Below are 25,043 nucleotides of genomic sequence, written 5' to 3'. Positions count from 1 at the left end.
GAATGGATGTTAAATTTTGTGAAATGTGTTTTTTGTGTCTGTTGAGATGGTCATGGGATTTTTATCCTTCCTTTTGTTAATGTAGTGTATCACATTGATTGATCTGTGAATGTAGAACCATCCTTGTGACCCTGGAATAAATCCAGCTTGATCATGGTATATGATCCTTTTTATGTATTGTTGGATCCAGTTTGATAATACTTTGTTGAGAATTTTTGCATCTATATTCATCAAAGATATTGGCCTGTAATTTTCTTTATTTGTAGTGTCTTTGTCTGGTTTTGGTATCAGTGTAATGGTGACCTTGTAGAATGAATTTGGGAGTGCTCCAGTCTCTTCAATTTTTTGGAATAGTTTGAGAAAGATAGGTATTTGTTCTCCTTTGTATGTTTGGTGGAATTTCCCTGTGAAGCCATCCAGTCCTGGACTTCTGTTTGCTGGGAGTATTTTTATTACAAATTCAATTTCACTTCTAGTGATTGCTCTGTTCAAGTTGTTTCTTCTTGATTCAGTCTTGGCAGGCTGTATATTTCAAGAAATTTGTCTGTTTCTTCTAGGTTGTCCAATTTGTTGGCATATGACTGTTCATAGTATTCTCTTATGATTTTTTTTTTTTTTTTTTTTTTTTTTTTTTTTGCGGTACGCGGGCCTCTCACTGGTGTGGCCTCTCCCGCTGCGGAGCACAGACTCCAGACGCGCAGGCTCAGCGGCCATGGCTCACGGGCCCAGCCGCTCCGCGGCATGTGGGATCTTCCCGGACTGGGGCACGATCCCGTGTCCCCTGCATCGGCAGACGGACTCTCAACCACTGCGCCACCAGGGAAGTCCTCTCTTATGATTTTTTATATCTCTGTGGTATCAGTTGTTATTTCTCCTCTTTCATTTCTTATTTTGTTTATTCAACATTTTTTAAAATCATGAAATTAAACAAAAAAGCTCTAAATACCCAGCTTATCTTGAAAAATCAGGTCATTTGGTTTTCCTGGCTCACTTTCCTTCATGGCAGCAATTGGCTAGAGTGGAGTTATGACTGCCCCCTTTAGATAAGGTGGGGTTCTTACTTCTGTCACTCTCTGTTGTATTGTTTTCCTGGCTGTGAAGATGAGTGTTTATTGCCATGCATGTGCTATAGTTTTTCTTATAATAGAAGAATATGACTCTATGTCTGTGTGTCTATCAAAAGTGAAAAGACTGTGTTTCAGCCTTTAGCCTATGGACAGCAGAAAACAGCGCTATACTATTGATCCCAAATCCAAGTGGGCATAATGAGTCACGTGGACAGAGGCAGAAGGAAGTCTTAACAGAAAAACTCTTTGGGAGTTTTTCATGCCACATGAGATTTGTTGGAGGAGTCAGAGTTCTGAGCTTTAAAACCAAGGAAATACCCCTGCAGTTTTCACACATGCACTCAGTGTATTAAGTCACCCCTTACATATGTGCAGTATTTCCCACTCTAACTCCTAAAGGCTTCAAGCTGAAAAAAACCTTACTCTCACAAACACCCTTCCTTAATTTTGTCTTAAATTGATGCTGAGGATGGCAATTTAGGAATTATTTTGAAAATTTTAATTGGATTTACATTAATTACCTGACATTTCTACTTTTAGAAATTTATGAACCTTCTCACACACAAAATAGCTAGAATGTATATTCTAGGATGTTCACGGAAACATCAAGGTGTAATGGAGGAAACAAAGGAAACCACCTTGATGTTCATAATAGAAAGCTAGATTCAATAAATTATGGTATATACAAAGAATGGAATACTATACCACCATTAAAAAGAATGAGAGAGACCTTCAAGATGGCGGAGGAGTAAGACGTGCAGATCACCTGCCTCCCCACAAATACATCAGAAATACATCTACATGTGGAACAACTCCCACAGAACACCTACTGAACACTGGCAGAAGACCTCAGACTTCCCAAAAGATATATATTTTTTTTCCCTTTTTCTCTTTTTGTGAGTGTGTATGCTTCTTTGTATGATTTTGTCTGTATAGCTTTGTTTTACCATTTGTCCTAGGGTTCTGTCTGTCTGTTTTTGTTTTTCTTTTTTTTTTTCTTAGTATAGTTTTTAGCACTTGTTATCATTGGTGGATTTGTTTTCTGATTTAGTTGCTCTCTTCTTTCTTCCATTTTTTTCTTTTTTTGAAATTTTTTTATTTTTAATATATTTTTTTATTTTAATAACTTTATTTCATTTTATTTTATTTTATTTTATTTTCTCTTTCTTTTTTCTCCCTTTTCTTCTGAGCCATGTGGCTGACAGGGTCTTGGTGCTCCGACCAGGTGTCAGGCCTGTGCCTCTGAGGTGGGAGAGCCAAGTTCAGGACATTGGTCCACCAGAGACCTCCTGGCTCCACGTAATATCAAATGGCGAAAGCTCTCCCAGAGTTCTCCATCTCAATGCTAAGACCCAGCTCCACTCAATGACCAGCAAGCTACAGTGCTGGACACCCTATGCCAAACAACTAGCAAGACAGGAACACAACCCCACCCATTAGCAGAGAGGCTGCCTAAAATCATAGTAAGGTCACAGACACCCCAAAACACACCACCGGACGTGGTCCTGACCATCAGAAAGACAAGATCAAGCCTCATCCACCAGAACACAGGCACCAGTCCCCTCCACCAGGAAGCCTACACAACCCATTGAACCAACCTTAGCCACTGGGAGCAGACACCAAAAACAACGGCAACTATGAACCTGCAGCCTGTGAAAAGGAGACCCCAAACACAGTAAATTAAGCAAAATGAGAAGAAACACACAGAAGATGAAGGAGCAATGTAAAAACCCACCAGACTAAACAAATGAAGAGGAAATAGGCAGTCTACCTGAAAAAGAATCCAGAGTAATGATAGTAAAGATCCAAAATCTTGGAAATAGAATGGAGAAAATACAATAAACGTTTAACAAGGACCTAGAAGAACTAAAGAGCAAACAAACAATGATGAACAACACAATAAATGAAATTAAAAATTCTCTAGAAGGAGTCAATGCTAGAATAACTGAGGCAGAAGAATGGATAAGTGACCTGGAAGATAAAATAGTGGAAAGGGATTTCCCTGGTGGTGCCGTGGTTGGGAATCCACCTGCCAATGCAGGGGACACGGGTTCAAGCCATGGTCTGGGAGGATCCCACATGCTGCGGAGCAGCTGGGCCCATGCACCACTACTACTGAGCCCGTGCACCACAAAAGAGAGTAGCCCCTGCTCGCCACAACTGGAGAGAGCCTGCGCGAAGCAATGAAGCCCCAACACAGCCAAAAATAAATAAATTTATTTTTTTTAAAAATAGTGGAAATAACTACGACAGAGCAGAATAAAGAAAAAAGAATGAAAAGAATTGAGGACAGTCTCAGAGACCTCTGGGACAACATTAAACACACTAACATTCGAATTATAGGGGTCACAGAAGAAGAAGAGAAAAAGAAAGGGACTGAGAAAATATTTGAACAGATTATAGTTGAAAACTTCCCTAATATGGGAAAGGAAATAGTCAGTCAAGTCTGGGAAGCCCAGAGAGTCCCACACAGGATAAATCCAAGGAGAAACATGCCAAGAAACATATTAATGAAGCTATCAAAAATTAAATACAAAGAAAAAATATTAAAAGCAGCAAGGGAAAAACAACAAATAACATACAAGGGAATCTCCATAAGGTTAACAGCTGATCTTTCAGCAGAAACTCTGCAAGCCAGAAGGGAGTGGCAGGACATATTTAAAGTGATGAAAGGGAAAAACCTACAACTAAGATTACTCTACCCAGCGAGGATCTCATTCAGATTCAGTGAAGAAATTAAAACTTTACAGACAAGCAAAAGCTAAGAGAATTCAGCACCACCAAACCAGCTTCACAACAAATTCTAAAGGAACTTCTCTAGGAAACATAAGAGAAGGAAAAGACCTACAATAACAAACCCAAAACAATTAAGAAAATGGTAATAGGAACATACATATCAATAATTACCTTAAATGTAAATGGATTAAATGCTCCAACCAAAAGACACAGACTGGCTGAATGGATACAAAAACAAGACCCATATATATACTGTCTACAAGAGACCCACTTCAGACCTAGGGACACATACAGACTGAAAGTGAGGGGATGGAAAAAGATATTCCATGCAAATGGAAATCAAAAGAAAGCTGCAGTAGTGATTCTCATATCAGACAAAATAGACTTTAAAATAAAGATGATTACAAGAGACAAAGAAGGACACTACATAATGATCAAGGGGTCAATCCAAGAAGAAGACATAACAATTATAAATATTTATGCACCCAACATAGGAGCACCTCAATACATAAGGCAAATGCTAACAGCCATAAAAGGGGAAATCAACAGTACCACAATCATAATAGGGGACTTTAACACCCCACTTTCAACAATGGACAGATGATCCAAAATGAAAATAAATAAGGAAACACAAGCTTTAAGTGATACATTAAACAGGATGGACTTAATTGATATTTATAGGACATTCCATCCAAAAACAACAGAATACACTTTCTTCTCAAGTGCTCATGGGAAATCCTCCAGGATAGATCATATCTTGGGTCACAAATCAAGCCTTGGTAAATTTAAGAAAATTGAAATCATATCAAGTATCTTTTCCGACCACAGCACTATGAGACTAGATATCAATGACAGGAAAAAAATCTGTAAAAAATACAAAAACATGGAGGCTAAACAACACACTACTAAATAACCAAGAGATCACTGAAGAAATATAAAAATACCTAGAAACGAATGACAATGAAAGCATGACGACCCAAAACCTATGGAATGAAGCAAAAGCAGTTCTAAGAGGGAAGTTTATAGCAATACAATCCTACCTCAAGGAATAAAAAACATCTCAAGTAAACAACCTAACCTTACACCTAAAGCAATTAGAGAAAGAAGAACAAAAAGCCCCCAAAGTTAGCAGAAGGAAAGAAATCATAAAGATCAGATCAGAAATAAATGAAATAGAAACAAAGAAAACAATAGCAAAGGTCAATAAAACTAAAAGCTGGTTCTTTGAGAAGATAAACAAAATTGATAAGCCATTAGCCAGACTCATCAAGAAAAAAAGGGAGAAGACTCAAATCAATAGAATTAGAAATGAAAAAGGAGAAGTAACAACTGACACTGCAGAAATACAAAGGACCATGAGAGATTACTACAAGCAACTATATGCCAATAAAATGGACAACCACGAAGAAATGGACAAATTCTAAGAAAAACACAACCTTCTGAGACTGAACCAGGAAGAAATAGAAAATATAAACAGACCAATCACAAGCACTGAAATTGAGACAGTGATTAAAAATCTTCCAAAAAACAAAAGCCCAGGACCAGATGGCTTCACAGGCAAATTCTATCAAACATTTAGAGAAGATCTAACACCTATTCTTCTCAAACTCTTCCAAAATATAGCAGAAGGAGGAACACTCCCAAACTCATTCTACGATGTCACCATCACCCTGATACCAAAACCAGACAAAGATACTACAAAAAAAGAAAATTACAGACCAATATCTCTGATGAATATAGATGCAAAAATCCTCAACAAAATACTAGCAAACAGAATCCAAAAATACATTAAAAGGATCATACACCATGATCAAATGAGATTTATCCCAGGGATGCAAGGATTCTTCAATATATGCAAATCAATCAATGTGATACACCATATTAATGAATTGAAGAATAAAAACCATATGATCATCTCAACAGATACAGAAAAAGCTTTTGGCAAAATTCAACACTATTTATTGTAAAAAAAACTCTCCAGAAAGTGGGCATAGAGGGAACCTACTCAATATAATGAAGGCCATATATGACAAACCCACAGCAAACATCATTCTCAATGGTGAAAAACTGAAAACATTTCCTCTAAGATCAGGAACAACAGAAGGATGCCCACTCTCAACACTATTATTCAACATGGTTTTGGAAGTCCTAGCCACAGCAATCAGAGAAGAAAAAGAAATAAAAGAAATCCAAATCAGAAAAGAAGATGTAAAGATGTCACTGTTTGCAGATGACATGCTACTATGCATAGAGAATCCTAAAGACTCTACCAGAAAACTGCTAGAGCTAATCAATGAATTTGGTAAAGTAGCAGGATACAAAATTAATGCACAGAAATCTCTTGCATTCCTATACACTAATGATGAAAAATCTGAAAAAGAAATTAAGGAAACACTCCCATTTACCATTGCAACAAAAAGAATAAAATACCTAGGAATAAACCTACCTAAGAAGACAAAAGACCTCTATGCAGAAAATTATAAGACACTGATGAAAGTAATTAAAGGTGATACAAACAGATGGAGAGATATACCATGTTCTTGGATTGGAAGAATCAACATTGTGGAAATGACTATACTACCTAAAGCAATCTACTGATTCAGTGCAATCCCTGTCAAACTACCAATGGCATTTTTCACAGAAGTAGAACAAAAAATTTCACAATTTGTATGGAAACACAAAAGACCCTGAATAACCAAAGCAATTTTGAGAAAGAAAAATGGAGCTGGAGGAATCAGGCTCCCGGACTTCAGACTACTACAAAGCTACAGTAATCAAGACAGTATGGTACTGGCACAAAAACAGAAATATAGATCAATGGAAGAGGATAGAAAGGCCGGAGATAAACCCACACACATATGGTCACCATATTTTTGATAAAATATACAAAATGAATATACAGTGGAGAAAAGACAGCCTCTTCAATAAGTGGTGCTGGGAAAACTGGACAGCTACATGTAAAAGAATGAAATTAGAACACTTCCTAACACCACACATAAAAATAAACTCAAAATGGATTGAAGACCTAAATATAAGGCCAGACAGTATAAAACTCTCAGAGGAAAACATAGGCAGAACACTCTATGACATAAATCACAGCAAGATCCTTTTTGACCCACCTCCTAGAGAAATGGAAATAAAAACAAAAATAAACAAATGGGACCTAATGAAAATTAAAAGCTTTTGCACTGCAAAGGAGAACATAAATAAGATGAAAAGACAAACCTCAGAATGGGAGAAAATATTTGCAAATGAAGCAACTGACAAAGGATAAATTTCCAAGATTTACAAGCAGCTCATACAGCTCAATATCAAAAAAACAAACAACCCAATCCAAAAATGGGCAGAAGACCTAAATAGACATTTCTCCAAAGAAGATATACAGATTGCCATCAAACACATGAAAGGATGCTCAACATCACTAACCATTAGAGAAATGCAAATCAAAACTACAATGAGGTATCACCTTGCACCTGTCAGAATGGCCATCATCAAAAAATCTACAAGCAATAAATGCTGGACAGGGTGTGGAGAAAAGGGAACCCGCTTGCACTGTTGGTGGGAATGTAAATTGCTACAGCCACTATGGAGAACAGTATGGAGGTTCCTTAAAAAACTAAAAATAGAGCTACCATATGACCCAGAAATCCCACTACTGGGCATATACCCTGAGCAAACCATAATTCAAAAAGCAACCTAAGTGTCCATCGACAGATGAATGGATAAAGAAGATGTGGCACATATATACAATGGAATATTACTCGGCCATAAAAAGAAATGAAATTGAGTTATTTGTAGTGAGGTGGATGGACCTAGAGTCTGTCATACAGAGTGAAGTAAGTCAAAAAGAGAAAAACAAATAGTGTATGCTAACACATATATATGGAATCTAAAAAAAAAAAAAAAAGGTTCTGAAGAACCTAGGGGCAGGACAGGAATAAAGACACAGACGTAGAGAATGGACTTGAGGACACAGGGAGTGGGAAGGGTAAGCTGGGACGAAGTGAGAGAGTGGCATGGACATATATACACTACCAAATGTAAAATAGATAACTAGTGGGAAGCAGCCGCATATCACAGGGAGATCAGCTTGGTGCTTTGTGTCCACGTAGAGGGATGGGACAGGGAGGGTGGGAGGGAGATGCAAGAAGGAGGAGATATGGGGATATATGTATATGTATAGCTGATTCACGTTGTTATAAAGCAGAAACTAACACACCATTGTAAAGCAATTATACTCCAATAAAGATGTTAAAAAAATAAAGTAAAAAGAATGAGAGTGCTCTATTTGAATGTATTCAGAAATGTCTCTGAAATATTTATAAAGCTAAGGACAGAACAATGTATGTATTATATGCTTGTGTGTGTGTAAAAAGAGAAAATATGTATGTATACGTATACATTAGTCTAGAAGGATATGTGAGACACTAGTATACCATTTGCCTCTGGGGAGGAGAACTGGGTCATTGGGGCTAGGGTGGGAGTGAGATGTACTTTTCACTATGCATCCTTGTATCTTTTTTGATTTTATATCATGTGTTTGTATTATCTATTCAAAATAATAATTTTTAAAAAATTAAATATATAAATGCCAAGTTCTAACACCCTTAACTCATACTATTATAATGACAAGCATATTAACTCAGAGGTTAGACTCAGGAATGCTTCATAATATAAGCACAAAGTCATAATATAAGTCACAAAGTCATCTTACCTTCTGTTACCCAAGTTCTAGTTCATTTGTTGTTGGAAATCTCAGAATGCATTATCCCCTTCTAAAAATAGTATTCTAGATAGTATTTGGGTTTCCTGGCTCTGCCAAAGTCCAGAGAACTCAGAATGCAGCTGAACTCCAGGCCTGGCAACCTGGGTCACCATCTCCAATACTGGGGGGAAACCAATCCTGGCTCCTTCTCTGGAGACCAGAGTCCACTTCTGCTGCAGCCCTACCTGCAGGACTTTCCCTCTCCCCCAACCAGAAGGCAAGGGGACTGGGCTTGGATATGAACTGGCTAAGAGTATGTGTGAGTGTGTGTGTGTGCGTGTGCGTGTGTGTGTATTGTGGTTGTTGTTTAGTAACATTCATGGTTCAAATCCCAGTGTCACCTATTAGCTTTATATAATTTTGGACCCGTTACTTAACCTCTCTGAGACTTAGTTCCCTTACCTATTTATTAGGTACAGATAATAATAGTATCTTTCTCATAGGGTTAAATGATGAATCCACGTAAAGTATTTAAAACAGTGCTGAGCACACAGTCAGTGCTCAATAATTTTTTGGTTTATTTGTCTTCTAGACTTTGTAATATTTTATCTCTTTACATTAAAAAGAAAAAAAAAGATCAGAAGCAAAATGGCCAAAAACAAAGTCTGCAAGTTCTCTTTATACCCATTCCTCATCCTGTTCTCCGCCCTCCCTTCCCAGAGGTAACCACTATTCTGTAGTTTGTGTGTCCTCAATAAATGTAGGGCACCCTTTCCATGGGGTTATGTTTGCAGGAAGACAACCCATTCACAGGTGTTCTACCCGTGCGCACTCTTTCCTCAATCAGGTGGTGAGCTATGCCCCATTCACACTCTTCCCCTCACTGGTCCCGAGTGCCTTGCTGGAGCAGGCCTATGCTGTACAAATGGACTTCAACCTGCTGGTGGATGCTGTCAGCCAGAACGCTGCCTTTCTGGAGCAAACTCTCTCCAGGTACAGGGCAGTGGGGCTTCGGGGGCTGTGAGGTGCTAGAACCAAGAGATTGGAAGACTGGGGAGTCATGAGCTATTACTCAGGCAGGTGACTTGGTGGGGTGGGGGACAGGTACTCCCCAGGAGAAACAAACATTTGTAGAATAGAAGTTAGGAGACTGGCTTCTAACCCTGGCTCTACCACTTATTTATATGGCCTCAAGCAAGTTCCTCTCTTTCTCTGGGCCTCAATTTCTTCATCTGTAAAATGGGAGGTTGGCCTAAATCTAAGGTCCCTTCCAACACTGACATTCTGTGATTCTCTGACCCTTGACCCCCCTGCTTTGAAGACTGAAATTTCCATTTGTAATTAGGGAGAGTCAACCTAGTTTGAGAGAAAACAGAGGGCAGGAGGGGTTATGGGTTTAAAGTCAGATTTCCTACTTCTCTTAAGCAGTGACCCTTTCTTGTCACTTCAGGCCTCTTATCTCTGGGTGGGACGGGGTGCAGACTGGGCCACACCCAGTTCACGAGGATACAGAACCCCTGAAATGACTCACTCTATCCCCCCCCTCTCTGATCTTTTGATCTTTTTTCCCCTTGAGGCCCTGGAGCAAGGGAAATTTCTTTATTTTAGAATTAAGTTAGAATTAAATATATATATGTGTGTGTGTGTGTGTGTATATATATATATGATTGCATGTCTCATTAATTTTTCAAAATCTTTTTTTAAAAAAATATTTATTTATTTGGCTGCACTGGGTCTTCGTTGCGGCATGCGGGATCCAGTTCCCCAACCAGGGATCGAACCCGGGCCCCCTGCATTGGGAGCTCGGAGTCTCAACCGCTGGCCCACCAGCGAAGTCCCCACAAAATCTTTTAAAAATGTGCACATTGGTGTGAGGGTGAAAACGAGAAGGGTTCATAATGGTAAGAAGTTTGGAAACCTTGACTTGGAGCTAAAAACCCACTGAGTCCTGAATGTACAAACCTTTCCACCACCTTTTCTTCAGATCTTTCTCGGGATGGGCCCAGCTTTTGTACCTGTGATTCTAGATTGTGGGAAATATGAGCAGCCTGATATATGACCTTTATCCTAAAGCTGCATTTATGTGTGAGACCTTCCCTGCAGCCCATCTCTGCAACCCCTGTCTTCCCTATTACCCTCTCCTCTGAAATACATACAAACCCTAGCTTGTAAGGGTGAAAAGGCCCAGGGTCACATGAGCTAGAATAGCAGCCTAGGAGAGTCCCAGCTTAGGGACTCTCCTCTTCACCAAGGGCTGCGGAACCCCATGAGAGCTGGCTGGAGAGAGAGGAACTTCAGGGCAGGCCTGAGCTACATGGGCTCAGTGGGGTCCCTGTAACAAGGTGAGCCTGAGAGTTAGGCTTGAGCAGGCATGCAGAGACCACCCTGAATCTTGAGAGGCAACAAGTTAGTTACCTGTGGGTGTTTCTTCCTAAGGCTCCAGAAAACCATACTGGCTGGGTCCTACCTCATGCCACATGTCACAGTAGCACACTGGGCCATGATGATGAGCTAGCAGAGACATGGTCCCCATCCTCATGTGGTTTACAGTCAAATAGGAGAGACAATACTAGTCATCACACAAATAAAATGGAAAATTACAACTGCAATCAGTGCTATAAAGGAGAGGTCCACAGTGCTATGAGAGTGTACACCAGGGGGATCTGACCCAGGTAGGGAAGGCTTCCTTGAGGAAATCACATCATATAAGGACTGGTTGAAGAAAACAATTAGGATATTTAGCTTGAGTCAGAAAAACCTTTTGGGGCACAGGGCATAACTGCTGTCTTCTAATCTCTGAGTGCTGCCATGGAAGAGGTGGAAAAGACTTGTCCTGGGAGGTCCCAGAACATAGGGGAAGCTACGGAGAACTAGAAAGCTTACCAACTACACAATGGTCATATCGTATGCCAGTTTTGAATTCTTCTTGGGAGCACACACTATGTTCAATTCTGTACATGTAATATCTCATTTACTCTTCACTACAACTCTCTGTTATAAATATAATTATATTCCTCTTCATTTTACAGATGACCAAACTGAAGCATAGAGGTGATATGATTGAGGTTGCCCAATAGTGAGTGGTAGAGCTGGGATTTGAACCCAAGTCATCTGGCTCTAAAGCTGGGTTCTAAACCACTGTTCTCTACAGGGTTGGTGTGGGTGTTCAATTTTGAGCCAATAGACCCAGAGAGGATTCAGGAGACAATGGAAATCCTTGACCTTTAATGTTTGATGTAGCCTAGAAAATACTCTTTCCTCTTTCAGCACCATCAAAAGGGACAACTTTACTGCTCATCTCTTTGACATCCACAAGCAAGTCCTGAAAGAGGGCATTGCCCAGGTAACCATTCCCCATTTCACCCCAGTCTGGGACCTGCCCCTCCCATCTTGTTCTCTTTTTTTTTTTTTTTTAACCAGAAGAATTTGGCCTAGTCCCTGAGCTCATGGGAATCTGCCTCTCATTGGTCCCCACTGGGTTTATACATTAGTGGCCAATCCTGGAATGTCCCAAAGAATGATTCCACTGGGTTTGGGAGTGTTAGCTGGCACCTTTGCATAGAGTTCATGGTACCTGTCTGCTCTGTGGCTAGGCCCTCAGAGTCAGCCCCTGGGCAAATGTCCTCAGCCTTCAGTTTTCCCCACAGACGGTGTTCCTGGGCCTGAATCGCTCAGACTACATGTTCCAGCGCAACGCAGATGGCTCTGCAGCCCTGAAACAGATTGAAATCAACACCATCTCCGCCAGCTTTGGGGGCCTAGCCTCCCGGACCCCTGCTGTGCATCGGTGGGTCCCTTGGGCAATCCTGGGCACACTAGTGAGGTGTCAGTCTGATGAGCTGACTGTGGGATCTCCAATGCTGACTGTGCCTTCCTGGGCCTTGGGTCATGTGTTTCCACCTCGTAGCACAGTTTCCACTTGTAATTAAGTCTCGGTGTGTCATAAAAAGAAGGAACCTCAGGGTTCATCTGGTCCTGCCCCTTCATTGTACAAGTTAGTATTCCAGGCAGAAGGAACAGTATCTCTGAGGGTCCTGAGGTAAGAAAGAGGCCTGAAATGAGGTCAGAATCCAAGGCAGAGAGGGAACAGGGGCTTCCCTTCTGAGCGCTGGACCCTAGCAACATCCACTTCTAGTCAGTAGTGATGCTCCAGGTTGCTGTGATTCCAGATGGTCTGTAGCTGGATTCCAGACAGTACCTGGGGCTCAGGTAAAGGGGTTTCAGTTCATTGGGAGGCTTGTGTGGAGTGGAAACACAGGGTCTCAGGGCTCCTCTGGGCATGTACACCAGGGGCCAGGCTTAGGGCAGCCCAACACTTTCCAGCCTGAGGTGGATCCTACAAGAGCATGATGGTAGGATGCTTTTTAGTGCTCAGCTGACTCTCAAAGTGATGTTCCTATAATTGTCTATGAGTCACAGGCAGAAGGGTCTTCCGGGTCCATCCAGTTACTAAGTAGGCATCTCTCTTTCAACAGACATGTTCTCAATGTCCTGGGTAAGACCAAAGAAGCTGCCAAGATCCTCTCCAATAATCCCAGCAAGGGATTGGCCATGGGGATTGCCAAAGCCTGGGAACTCTACGGCTCAGCCAAGTAAGGGGAAGAAAAAGTGTCAGCAGAATCCTGCTTTAGATTCAGCATTCATGGATGCAGCAACTTCTTTGCCTGACATCATTAGGAAATCATGAGGGAATTTTTCTTGAGATAGAAGCTTACTCTTTGAAGTACCAAAATTATTTTAATGGAGTTTTGGGCTTCCTTCTTAAATAAGAGATGCTGATAATAATTTAATCTTTTCTCATTGGCTACAGGTGATGGTTATGACAGTCAGTGATTGCATCTTGATGTAATGCAGGGGTGCTACCTGGAGTGAGAGAGGCATGTGAAGTTGTTTGCCTGCACTAATGGCCCCAGTTATTAGGCTTTATGCTCTTATTCTGTTTTTCATAGTTTTTCTGTCTGTTTTCCTACTAACAGCTCTTCTTACTGCTGTCACTTTGCTTAAATTTAGAATCTCCACTGCCATCCTTATACCTCCTTTTTGATTTGTAGTTTGGGAAAGCAAATGATCTGTTATATTTGTGTCTAATGAGTGTGAGGGCCTTTTTGATGAGTAAATGCATAAACTTTGATTTAGGGATTTTATAGTATCTGTTCAGAGGCATTTTTTTGCTTCCTTCCTATTTCTCAACCATGTTCCAGATGTGTAAAGATGCTAGATGTTCCAGATATGACTTCTGGATAAGTGAGCGGCCACTGTACTAACAGTTATTGCTATGTTAATATAGCATTAATAGTTTACCCTTAATGAGCATCTACTAGTGCCACACTTTGTGCTAAGCTCTTCACATACAGGATCTCATTGAATCCTAAATTCAAACACTCTGAGGTAGATATTATTCATCTCCCCCATTTTAAAGATGAGGAAACTGAGATTCAGAGAGGTGAAGTGCATTGTTCAAGGTCAAGTAGTGAGTTGGTGGTAGAGCCCAGAGTCCATCTCCCTCTAGAACCTGCATTCTTAATCACTTTATTGCCTCCAAGAGAGCCTCTCTGGGCTTATTAAGCCTCACTAAGACTCAAGAAACCTCAGACTCTGAGCATTTGGAAGTCATCAGACAAATATTTTTTCAAGTAGAACTCTTGGCTAGGTTGTATTTTAAGAGTGAAGCCAGGAGATGGGTCAGCTAGGGAACCTGCTGATAGGCGAATGCTGCAGAGGGTTTCTCTAGCCAGGCTGTGAATAACATGGAGAGAAAAGACTTGTGTGCTCAGAATTAGGCACTGGTAGGTAGGAGCTATGGGGTCCCTGAGCCAGGAGTGTATTCCCTCATTTTGAGAGTCAAATAGGCACTTCTGCTGACCCAAATATGACCTTTGCTAAAGTCTGTTCTTTTCCCTGAACATCAGTTTCCGAACTTGTAAAATGGGAGTAATAATAATACCTAAAAGGGTGGTAGTAAGAATTAAATGAAAACATAGATTTGAAAAATGCTTTTAAAAATTCAGTGAGGGTCATTATATGGTACTCTCAATAATAACGATAATGATAGTAATAATTACTACCATTTAAAGAGTTTTGTTTTACAGAAGACCAAACGGAGGGCTCAGAGAGGTTGAATAACTTGCCCAAAGTCACACAGCTAGTAAGTTTAGAATTCACGTTTATCTGCCCCTAAAGCCTGTGTTCTCTCTACTACACTGTTCTTCTGAAAGGAATGGTCCCATAGTATAGACTGAAAAACTGAGGTGCGAGCATTTGTAGAACAGATGAATTTTCATCAATTATCTCATACATTTTAAAAGAATTTTAAAAAATTAAGCCAGGAAAATGATTTCAATTTAGACATTTATTCAAACTCTTTCAAAATATAGTGTCTGTGGTTAGAATGAGTAGGGATAAGAAAAGGGGATTCTTGATATAAAAGGTTGGGAACTATGATTTATTTAACACCCTTATCTTATACATGGGGAAATCAGGGCCCAAGGAAAGGAACTGACTTACCCAAGGGTATACCATAGATCACTGGCAAAGCCAGCATTGGGACTCTGGAGTCCTCATTCCCAGTCAGCATGCTGCTGCTACTTCACCTCCCTTAGCTGATAACTTTCCTAGACCTGCTGTCAAGAGACTGCTCAGAATTAAAGGCAGGAGGAGGTAGAATATGCTTTCCGAGTCTGAGTCCGATTATTTGGCAGGAGGCTTCATTAACCAGAGCATGCAGTTCCACTTTAAACTACAGCCTCTCCTCCACCTTTTCTTGGAGGTGGGCCAGCCTGGGCCAAGTGCCACCTCCCACTCATGAGCAGAGCAGATCAGGCTACAAAGTAAAGAGCAAGGTCATTGGCCCTCGGGACTCTCTCAGGGCAAGATGGCTTGTGAGATCTCAGGCAGGCCAGGAGAAGGGGCATACTAGGACCTGTGTTTTAGTTAAGTGGAAAGGAGTCAGGCAGAGTGTAGTCCAAGAGGTTCAGCTGAGGGAGGGAGAAGCAAAGATAGACAAGAGGCCAAGTATGGGAGGTCAGGAATCCACACTTAAAATCCTAAGCCAAGTCTGCCCACCCAAGAGCTCAGCAAGAAGCCTTGGGCACAGAGCAATACAGCTACAGCAAAAATGGAGTTTGGTACTGCTGAGCAGTGACACTAAGAGAGTCTGGTGGGAGACACCTGGACCTGTTCTTGATAACTGAAAACAGCTTGGTCGGTAGCCAAACAGACAATTCTTTGACATTAGCATTTCCCTGAGTCCTCGAGCTCTTGCTCCTTTAAGAAACATGTGGATAAGCAGAAAGGAAGAGGCCAGGTAAGCCCCAGTGATCCCATTAATACGGTGGGACCAAACGTGGCCCTGTGTACCTCACAGAAATGTTGGGAGGCCCCAGGAGATAATGCCTTATTCATAGTTTTCTCTATAGTGTTTCTGTTGGATTCCATTGAGGATTCCATTGAGCTATTCTTTTTTTTTTCTTTTTGAAAAAATCACACACTCTTTTATTATATGATTCACAATCTAGCAATAGGGTCATTATCCCCTAACTCCCAGCATTGTTCTTTTACAAAATATTCTTCAGTACTCTCACGTCTTTATTCTTCCAGAAGAACTTGGAATCATTATGTTAAATTCTAAGAAAAAGTCCTCTTGGGTTTTTGAGATGGTTTTAAATCTAAATTTTAATTTGCACAGAAGATTGACATCATTACAATATTTCATCTACCTACTGGAGAAGGGGCAGAGACATGTCCATTTTTTCAAGTTTTCTATATTCAGGAAATAATGTGTTGTAGCCTCAGGTGTCTATCCTGAGGCAGTCCTGAGTAGAGAGAATATCTACTCTTTCAGGGAAGCCGTGTTCTCATTCTCACTTCTGAGGGGGTGGGATGAAGGGAAGACAAGATTTGTAGCCACCTTGGGCCACCTGTGCTCTTTCCCCAGTGCTCGGGTGCTACTGATTGCCCAAGAGAAGGAAAGGAATATATTTGACCAGCGTGCCATAGAGAATGAGCTACTGGCCAGGTAAGTAAAGGAGGGGAGACCTCCAGATGTAGCCCCAGGACTGGGGAGAGCCACTCAGAACAGAGCATCCACTCTGAGCCTTGCCCATCTTTCCCAGGAATATCCATGTAATCCGGCGAAAGTTTGAAGATGTCTCTGAAAAGGGGTCTCTAGACCAGGACCGAAGACTGTTTATGTAAGTGTCCAGGGAGCATTCCCCAAGGATCCAATAGAGGGCTGATTTAGGAAACTCATCCTGCTGCCCACTTCCCCTAAATAATCCATTCTTCTGGGAGATGTGATGGCTTGCTTCCTTCTCTCTGAACTTTAGGGTGAACTCTGAAAATATCCCACCATCCCAGGAAATTTTGGACAAGCCAAGTTCTGCTTCTAACGGGTTGTATCAGAACTATTGAGATTCTGGATAACCTTGGTTTTCATATGCCTCTGGGCTCCCAAAAGTTTTCTTGGCCTTCTTGGCTAGTCAAGTCAGACCTGGGCAGTTGGGTTGGGCAGTCAAGGAGGAAGAGGAGTAGCCAGCTCATTCTTTGATTGGTCTGGGAGTTGCTCTCTGAGGTCTTATGCAAGATCTCAAAGGGCCTGGATTTGTGTTCCAAGCCAGGCCCTGTGCTTCCCTTCAGGGGCCACCACCAAGTGACTTCAGTATCACATATTTGGGTAGCATTGCTTACAGCACACATATTTAGACCTGGAAATGTGTGGTTCTTAAAATTAAGAACCTCCTGGCATTTCACAATACCACTTACTATTTTCAAAGTGCGCTTCTATCTTAACAAAACAAAGTCATTAATTTACTTTCCAGATAAATCAAACAATATCAAATAAATCAAAGAAAAGGGGAAGAAGTTCAAAAAGACAGTATGTGGCTTAACTAGATTCATATTCTGCATCTCCCCACCCTCACCCCCTACCATTTAAAAAAGTCAGCTACTTTAAGCAGTGTAAATACAAGTGTGTTTTGCCAGCAGTATGATTATATATAGCAATATGATTCTGCTGCTCAGTAATTTTGAGCCCACTTTTTAAAAATTTACCTCATTTGATTCTGGTTGCCTTCGGCCTTACTAGAATGACTCTAGATCTGGAATACTAGAAGGCATTCCCCACTGCATACCTCCATTTTTTAGTGGAAGCATTGATGGTGTGTGGGCGTCTACTTTCATACTTCCAATGAATCCCTGTTCAGGCTACCCCTGTGCAATGACTTTCAAAGAAAGAAGCCAAATGCATTTTGATGCACCCTGAAATAGATTGAACCACTGAATACATCAGTTTTATCTTATTTTTATTTTTTATCTCTTATACATTTATTTATTTTATTTTATTTATTTTTGGCTGTGTTGGGTCTTCGTTACTGCACGCGGGCTTTCTCTAGTTGGGGCGAGTGGGGGCTACTCTTCGTTGCGGTGTGGGGGCTTCTCATTGTGGTGGCTTCTCTTGTTGCGGAGCACGGGCTCTAGGCACACGGGCTTCAGTAGTTGTGGCTCGTGGGCTCTAGAGCGCAGGCTCAGTAGTTGTGGCGCACAGGCTTAGTTGCTCCACGGCATGTGAGATCTTCCTGGACCAGCGCTCGAACCCATGTCCCCTGCATTGGCAGGCAGATTCTCAACCACTGCGCCACTAAGGAAGTCCCTGAACACATCAGTTTTAATTTAACACAACAGCTTTCTCCATCCTGTGTTCTAGGGACGACCAGGAAGTTGCTGTGGTTTACTTCCGGGATGGCTACATGCCAAGTCATTACAGTCTACAGGTTGGTACTTTCTGTTAGACCATTCTTTGCCTCTGGGACCTACCATCGTTCTTCAGAGATTGAACTCAGGTGTCAGAACAACCTAGGTTATTTCCTGAGCTCTGGCTTCAGTTCTTCCTGAGGGAACTTGCTGCTGGAACTTCCTGTCCTCCCACAAGCTTTTTGCTACCTCTCACCCTCTACACACAATCTTCTAGAATCTGAATCCTCAGGAAACCACAATGCACCAGCCATTCACACTGTTTGTAGGGATATGCTGGTAAATGTGTAACAATCTTTCTGTGGAGACAAGCCCCTATTTGTAGCATTTTCTGATTTCTAGGTTGCAAATACTCCCATCCTGGCCAGTTTCAAAGCTACCCATCTTAACATCTCTGAACAGAGCTGGGAAGAGATGGATTCAGTCAGCTCTCACTAGCCAATGCAAACCAGTGCCACTACACCACTGACCATTTCCTTCTTGCCAACTCTTACTTCTCTTTTATCTGCATCAGAAAGTTTTTATCTGCTGTCCATTCATGTTAATGACAGTAATGATAATATCACCTTAGCTTGCTATCCTACCAGGTAGTTTCAAAATTACATTCCACATCCACTATTTCATTTAATCCTTATAACCACTCTGTGAGGTGCGTAATTATCCCCATTATATAGATGGAGAAACTAAGGTTTGAGAGATGCAGGTGCTTATCTAAGGTCCCACAGAGAGCTCCCAAACTTTCTGACTCTCAGTCCAGTGGCTTTCCTAGTATATCATTCTCCTCCCCCTGCCCCTAATCCACAGCATGGAGAAGCTAAGAAGCCCTACTTTCAGTTGGGAGAAAGTAAAGGAGAAAATAAGTTAGAAAATACCATAAGCAGTAGTCTAGGGGTCATGAGCATTTGGCTCTACCTCTGTGTGACCAGGGGCAGGTTCCTGACCCTTTCTGGGCTCAGTTTCTGTAAGGTGAGGAACTATACTAGAAAATTGAGGGAGCTCCTTCCAGATTGATAATCCTTTGAATGTAAGATCCTCCCTAAGGCCCAGCTGTATAGGGATCTGCCTCTTGTCTCCTTTTCAACCTCATTGCATGCCATCCCGCCACCTCACTCCCACCTTGCAGCCCCACAGGTTTGTCAATCCCACTGTCTATTGGGAAAATGTCCTGGTTCCAGGACAAGGGGTTTGGGGAAAGGGCCAAAGAAAACTTTATTGAGGTAACAAGGAGGGAAATTAGTGCATAAGGGGGAGAACATTTTTAGGGAACTGAGAAACTCAGACCAGTTTTAGACATGGAGGTGAATCTGCTAGGCTTAGTGAATTGCCAGGTGACCATGAGCAAGGCCCTGCTCATCTCTGAGTTTTGCTTTCCCTACTTCCCACAATGGGGTACTTTTCTGGGTTTTTCTCTGATATTCAGGGTACCTTTAACTCTACCCAGAACACTAGCCTAGTTGTTAGGTGGCTGGGGTTATTAGTGAAGACCAGGCAGAGATGCTGCAGGTGGACTGACTACATCAAAGAAAGGACAGCATGCGTGGGGGGTGAGAGTGGGATGGCGGGAGGGGGTGTTCCTCAGGCCATAGCCCTGATCCTGCTGTGGGCAGTTTGATGTGGTCTGGAGTCAAGGACAGACTGTCCCTCTAGTGCCTGAGAATGGGGACTAGAGCTGGGAGGCATGATCCTCTGCTGTTTTCCTGCCTCTCACACCCTAAACTCCTGGCCCACCAGACTACTCATCCTGCGATTACTCACCAGCAGGCCTTTGCTCATATTATTCTGTTAACCTTAATACCTCTTCCCTGTTGAGTCTCACCTGTCAGACTCTACCTGTCCACTCAATTTCACCTCATTAAACAACAATAACAAATATTTATTGAGCACCTACAAAGCTTCAGGCACTGTGTTAGACACTAGGGATACAACAGGAAATAAGACAGACAAGGGTCCTTATGGAGCTCACAGTTTGGTCAGGGAGATGGTCATCAGAAAGTAAACAAAAGTAGAAAAAATGGTTTTTTCTAGCTGGGGGAAACTCTTTGAAACAACAGGGTGGAAACACAGAGAATTATGGGGAAACCCACATTAAATAGGGTGGTTTGAGAAGATGACTTTGAGCCAAGATTTAAGGATGAGAGGGATCCAGCCATCCATCAGAAAAGCCAAAATGACAAGAATTCCAGGCAGAGGGAAATGCAGCAAATGCAAAGGCCCTGAGGTGGAAATGACATTTGTGTTTGAGGATTGACAAACCTGTGTGGCTGTAAGGTGGGAGTGAGGTGGAGGGATGGCATGGAATGAGGTTGAAAAGGAGACAAGAAGCAGATCCTTACAGGATCTTATAGGCCGTGGTAAGGAGTTTGTATTTTATCTGTAGTACAGTAGGAAGCTGAGCTCATAAACAAGTGTCCCACCCCTTTCAAACCTCTTCATCAACTGTTCTACACCTTTTCACCTTTTGTCATTTTCCCTTTTAATTATAGTCATGTGTCATTGTGCTAGACCATAAGCTCCATAAGGGCAAGAATCCTGCATAATAGGAGGGGCCGTACCTGCCTCACAAGGATGTTGCAATGACCCTGGGAGATAATGAATGTGAGGATACCTGACACCTGAAGGATGCTCATTAAAGGCCAGCCAAAGTAAAATAAAGTAGAATTCCTTTTGGTTTCTTCTCTCTGCAGAACTGGGGAGCACGGCTGCTGCTGGAGAGGTCATGTGCTGTCAAGTGCCCGGACATTGCCACGCAGCTGGCTGGGACTAAGAAGGTGCAACAGGAGCTGAGCAGATCAGGCATGCTGGAGGTGTTGCTCCCCGGCCAGCCTGAGGCCGTGGCCCGCCTCCGTGCCACCTTTGCTGGCCTCTACTCACTGGACATGGTGCGTGGACAGCCCGCTTCTCCCACCACAGGCCCCCTAGGTATCAGGGACCCAGAGCCCAATGTGTTGCAGAGGCTGGAACTGGCACTGGGCTGGACTTGGGTCAGTGATGCTCTGAGAAAACCCCTAGAGCCCTGGGAAGGAGGGCTGGAATCCATTGTAAGCTCCCACAGCAAAGGTGGAGATGGGGACGGTAACCAGGGGAAGGGGCTGAGGTAGACAGCAAGAATTGAGGAATATCTGTACCCGTTTTCCAGACCTCCTGCTGCTCCTGAACTGTTGCCCAAGAAAGCTTGTTGTCACTGTACTCACTGCTACAGGGGGCTTGCTGGGGTCATATCCAGATAGTAGCATCCAGCCTAAAGGGGCTTATGGCTCTTCCTCCTCCTGCTCTTCCTCTGATACTGCTCTACACAACCAGCAGGACCTTGGCTCCTGCCTCTTTGGCCCAAGACTGCTAGTGACTGCTTTCTTGCCTCCTGCCAGGGTGAAGAAGGGGACCAGGCTATCACTGAGGCCATTGCTGCCCCTAGCTGCTTCGTGCTAAAGCCCCAGAGAGAGGGTGGAGGTAGGTGGTTCCCCCTTTGCAGGGCTGCTCAGTGAAAGGGGGCCAGCAGGCTGTCACCAGTGCTGATCTGCACTTGCTATGGGCACGGTCCCAGGCTCTGGGGGATACAAGAGGAACTGACACATGTCCCCACCTTGGACAGTGTCCCAGGAGACCCTTTGGTCAAGTGCAGTGGAGCACAAGGGAATGTGTGAGGCGAACATGATAACCACTACACTGCAGAAATGCCCGTGCACAAGGGAATGTGATTAACCAGCACTGGAGGGTTTGGGCAAGTGTAGTCTGAGGTGCCTGAGGGTGAATTGTGGGGAAGCAGGATGGAGGCATATCAGGAGGTTGGATATCTTCCTGCTTAGTTTGAACTCCTTGAGGGCAGGGATCATGTCTGTCTCCTGACCCAGAGGAGATGGTTTTTGATCTTGGCCTTAAGGGTTAGGTACCAGTTTCCCAGGTGGAAAAGGGGGAAGAGTATTCCATACAGAAGAAGCAACCTCGGGCATAGGCACTGGTCCGTGAAAGTGTGATATGTTTGAAGATTAATGAGTAACTGGTCAGGCTGGAGTGCAGTGTGGGAGGTGAGAGAAGGCAGGGATTTGGGTTGGAAAAGATGGTTTGGGACCTGATTATAAAGGACGTTGAATATATGTAGGAAATTGGATTTTATCCTAAGGGTAGCGGGAAGCCATTAGAAAGTTTTAAGGAGGGAAGGGACACATGATTGATCTAGGATCCATGTTTCAGCCATGGTAGAGCGTGTCCTGGAATGTAGGGAGACACTGATGGCAGAGAGACCATAGAGGAGACGGGTATAGTTGTCCAGAGAGCAATGTAGAACGCTGGGCTAGGGCTTATGACAGTGTGTAGTACAAACTGAAGAGACATGTCCAAGTTCATGACAGGTAATGGAAAGAGAGGAGTTAAATGACTCAAGAATGCCTTTCACTTGATTGAGGGTAGGAAGTTCCAGGAGAAGCAGAGTCAGGCAGAAGTAATGAGTTCTGTTTGGACATGTTGAGTTTATTTTGGGAGCCCATGGGATATCTGTGATGTCTAGAGCAGGGAGCTTTAGTTAGAGATTTGGGAGTAAACAAGTTATAGGATATAGATGAAGCCTTGGAAGAGATCTCCCTGGAAAAAAAAGTATATACGTGGAGGAGAGAACACGGTGAAGGACTGATTCCTTGGAAACCCCAGTATTTAAGAGGGGCAGGAGCCAGTCAGGAAGGCTGAGAAGGAACAGCCATAAACAGATATGAAGAGAACCAGGGCAGGATGGTGTGGTGGAAGGTGTGTTCGCTTGTGTAAGAGCTCTCCTGTTAAGGTGACATTTCTTCCTTGGAAGCCAGGCCTGCCCTGGGTTCACTGAGCTGGTGTCAGGAACTGAGGTTCCTGACTTGCCCACGTGGCCCTAGAAGTGGGAGCATAGGGTGGAGAAGGTGGGGAGAGGGTCCAGGGTGACTGCTTAGTGGAATTGCAGGTAACAACCTATACGGGGAGGAGATGGTACAGGCCCTGGAGCGGCTGAAGGACAGTGAGGAGAGAGCCTCCTACATCCTCATGGAGAAGATAGAACCTGAACCTTTTGGGAATTGTCTACTACGACCTGGCAGCCCTGCCCGAGTGGTCCAATGCATTTCAGAGCTGGGCATCTTCGGGGTCTATGTCAGGTGAGCCAAGCAGTGTGTTTCCTTATCTAGTAAATGAGGCCAAGGATCCAAGATCTGCCCACCTCACAAGGCTATCAAATGAAGCCCAGATGAGAAGTGCTTTGAAACTATAAAGGAAATTCCAAGTAGTATCAAGATGGGTGAGAAAATAACCCTGGACTGGGAAACCCCAGGGAAGGAAAGAATTTGGGTCCAGTCCTAGGCCACTGGGGATTCTGGGAAAAGGTAGGATGGGCCAGCTAGAGGATACTCAGTGGCTTTGAAAAGCTGAGTGGCCCCTGGGTTTGGATTTGAGCACTAAAGAATCAGGAAGAGGAAGACTGGGGAATTTGTAAGGAACAGTTCCTGGTCCCTCATACCACTTCCTGCAAAATACTCACACCACGATCAGCGCAAGGAATTCCAGATCCTACCATGCTCCCCACCAGAGCCTGCCCTCTCTATTATCTTCCCCTCCAAGCACTCTCCTTACAGTATCTCTGCTGGCAAGTTCCTCCCCAGCCCCCCACCCCACCCCCACCACAGCCATCTTGAGAGGTAGGAAGGAAATTTACAGCTACAGAACATGAAATGTGAGCCTGGCATCATGCTAAGTGCTGTTCCTGCTTTATTCATTCCTCGTGACCATCTTGCAAAGTGAGAGGTATTATCCCTATTTTAAACTGAGGAAATTGATATTTAGAAAGGCTGAGTAACTTGCTCAAAGACACAGAGCTAATAATATCCAAGCTAGGAGGCAAACCCAAATCTGATTCAAAAATCCTAGCACCTTCTCAGGTGTAGTCAGTCACCCACGTACAGCTCAGCTGGGACGAGTGAAGGTCTTGGGTTTGAGGGCTGAGTCCAGGTGATGGAGTTGTGTGTCTCCTGCTCCCATTTCTATAGGCAGGGAAAGACACTTGTGATGAACAAGCACGTGGGACATCTGCTTCGAACCAAAGCCATCGAGCATGCTGATGGTGGTGTGGCAGCAGGAGTGGCAGTCCTAGACAACCCATACCCTGTGTGAGGACACAGCGAGGCCTGCCCAGACTTTACTCGAAAGACCTTCTATCCTTTGTACTTATCATTCCTCTCCTAGCCCTCCTGAGGGGCTGCCCTCCCCTTACCTTGGGAAGGTTGATCTCTTCTAGAGATTTCCAGGGTCTTCATGGAAGGGTCAGCTGGGTACCTTCCCCACAGCTTTCCCATCTGAGAACCAGAAAAGCTGTGTTTCCTTTAGGTGCAATCTAGAGGCCCCTAAATCCTCAGGGTGTGGGTACAGTTGAAAAGAAACTGATCTGAGGTAAGGGACCATAACACTGCCACCCTCCTGTTAGCCCATTGTCAGCCTTTCCAGCAAGTTCCAGTGTCTGACTTGGGATAGGACTGAGGGGTAGGAGGAAAAGGGTAGAGGGGCACAGCCTTTTCCCACCTCTGCCTTAAATAAAACTACTTTGTTGATTCTGTGATTCCTTGGTTTGTACATTTAGGGGAGGGAGAAGCTATAATCTGAGTCGGGCCACTTCAGGTAGATTGGAGCAGGGGAAGTAACTTGGCTGTAATCAGAGTCTCCCTAGCTCCTGACCCTATGGATAGGACCCTGAAATTTCAATCCTTAGTCACTCACTAATGCTCCCACAGGATCATAGGGGAGAGAGAAGGTCTCTAGCAGGAGCCCAGGAGGGAAGGCAA

The 25,043-nt window shown here is 43.2% G+C and overlaps 1 protein-coding gene across 1 annotated transcript in view; it reads left to right on the top strand.

Annotated features, from left to right (window-relative positions):
- GSS (glutathione synthetase) overlaps positions 1–24,813 on the top strand; it is a 33,240-nt gene extending 8,427 nt beyond the window's left edge. The window contains exons 3-13 of the mRNA XM_065892027.1: positions 9,356–9,501; positions 11,776–11,851; positions 12,156–12,295; positions 12,984–13,100; positions 16,442–16,522; positions 16,620–16,697; positions 18,209–18,275; positions 20,940–21,134; positions 21,621–21,702; positions 23,180–23,369; positions 24,255–24,813. Of these exons, the coding sequence (XP_065748099.1) occupies positions 9,356–9,501; positions 11,776–11,851; positions 12,156–12,295; positions 12,984–13,100; positions 16,442–16,522; positions 16,620–16,697; positions 18,209–18,275; positions 20,940–21,134; positions 21,621–21,702; positions 23,180–23,369; positions 24,255–24,378 (1,296 nt within the window). The 3' untranslated portion in view covers positions 24,379–24,813. The remainder of the gene's footprint in view (positions 1–9,355; positions 9,502–11,775; positions 11,852–12,155; positions 12,296–12,983; positions 13,101–16,441; positions 16,523–16,619; positions 16,698–18,208; positions 18,276–20,939; positions 21,135–21,620; positions 21,703–23,179; positions 23,370–24,254) is intronic.
- The last annotated feature ends 230 nt before the right edge of the window (positions 24,814–25,043 follow it).

This window comes from Phocoena phocoena, chromosome 15, assembly GCF_963924675.1.
Source record: "Phocoena phocoena chromosome 15, mPhoPho1.1, whole genome shotgun sequence".
Lineage (NCBI taxonomy): Eukaryota > Metazoa > Chordata > Mammalia > Artiodactyla > Phocoenidae > Phocoena > Phocoena phocoena.
This window is presented reverse-complemented; position numbering and strand designations above follow the sequence as displayed.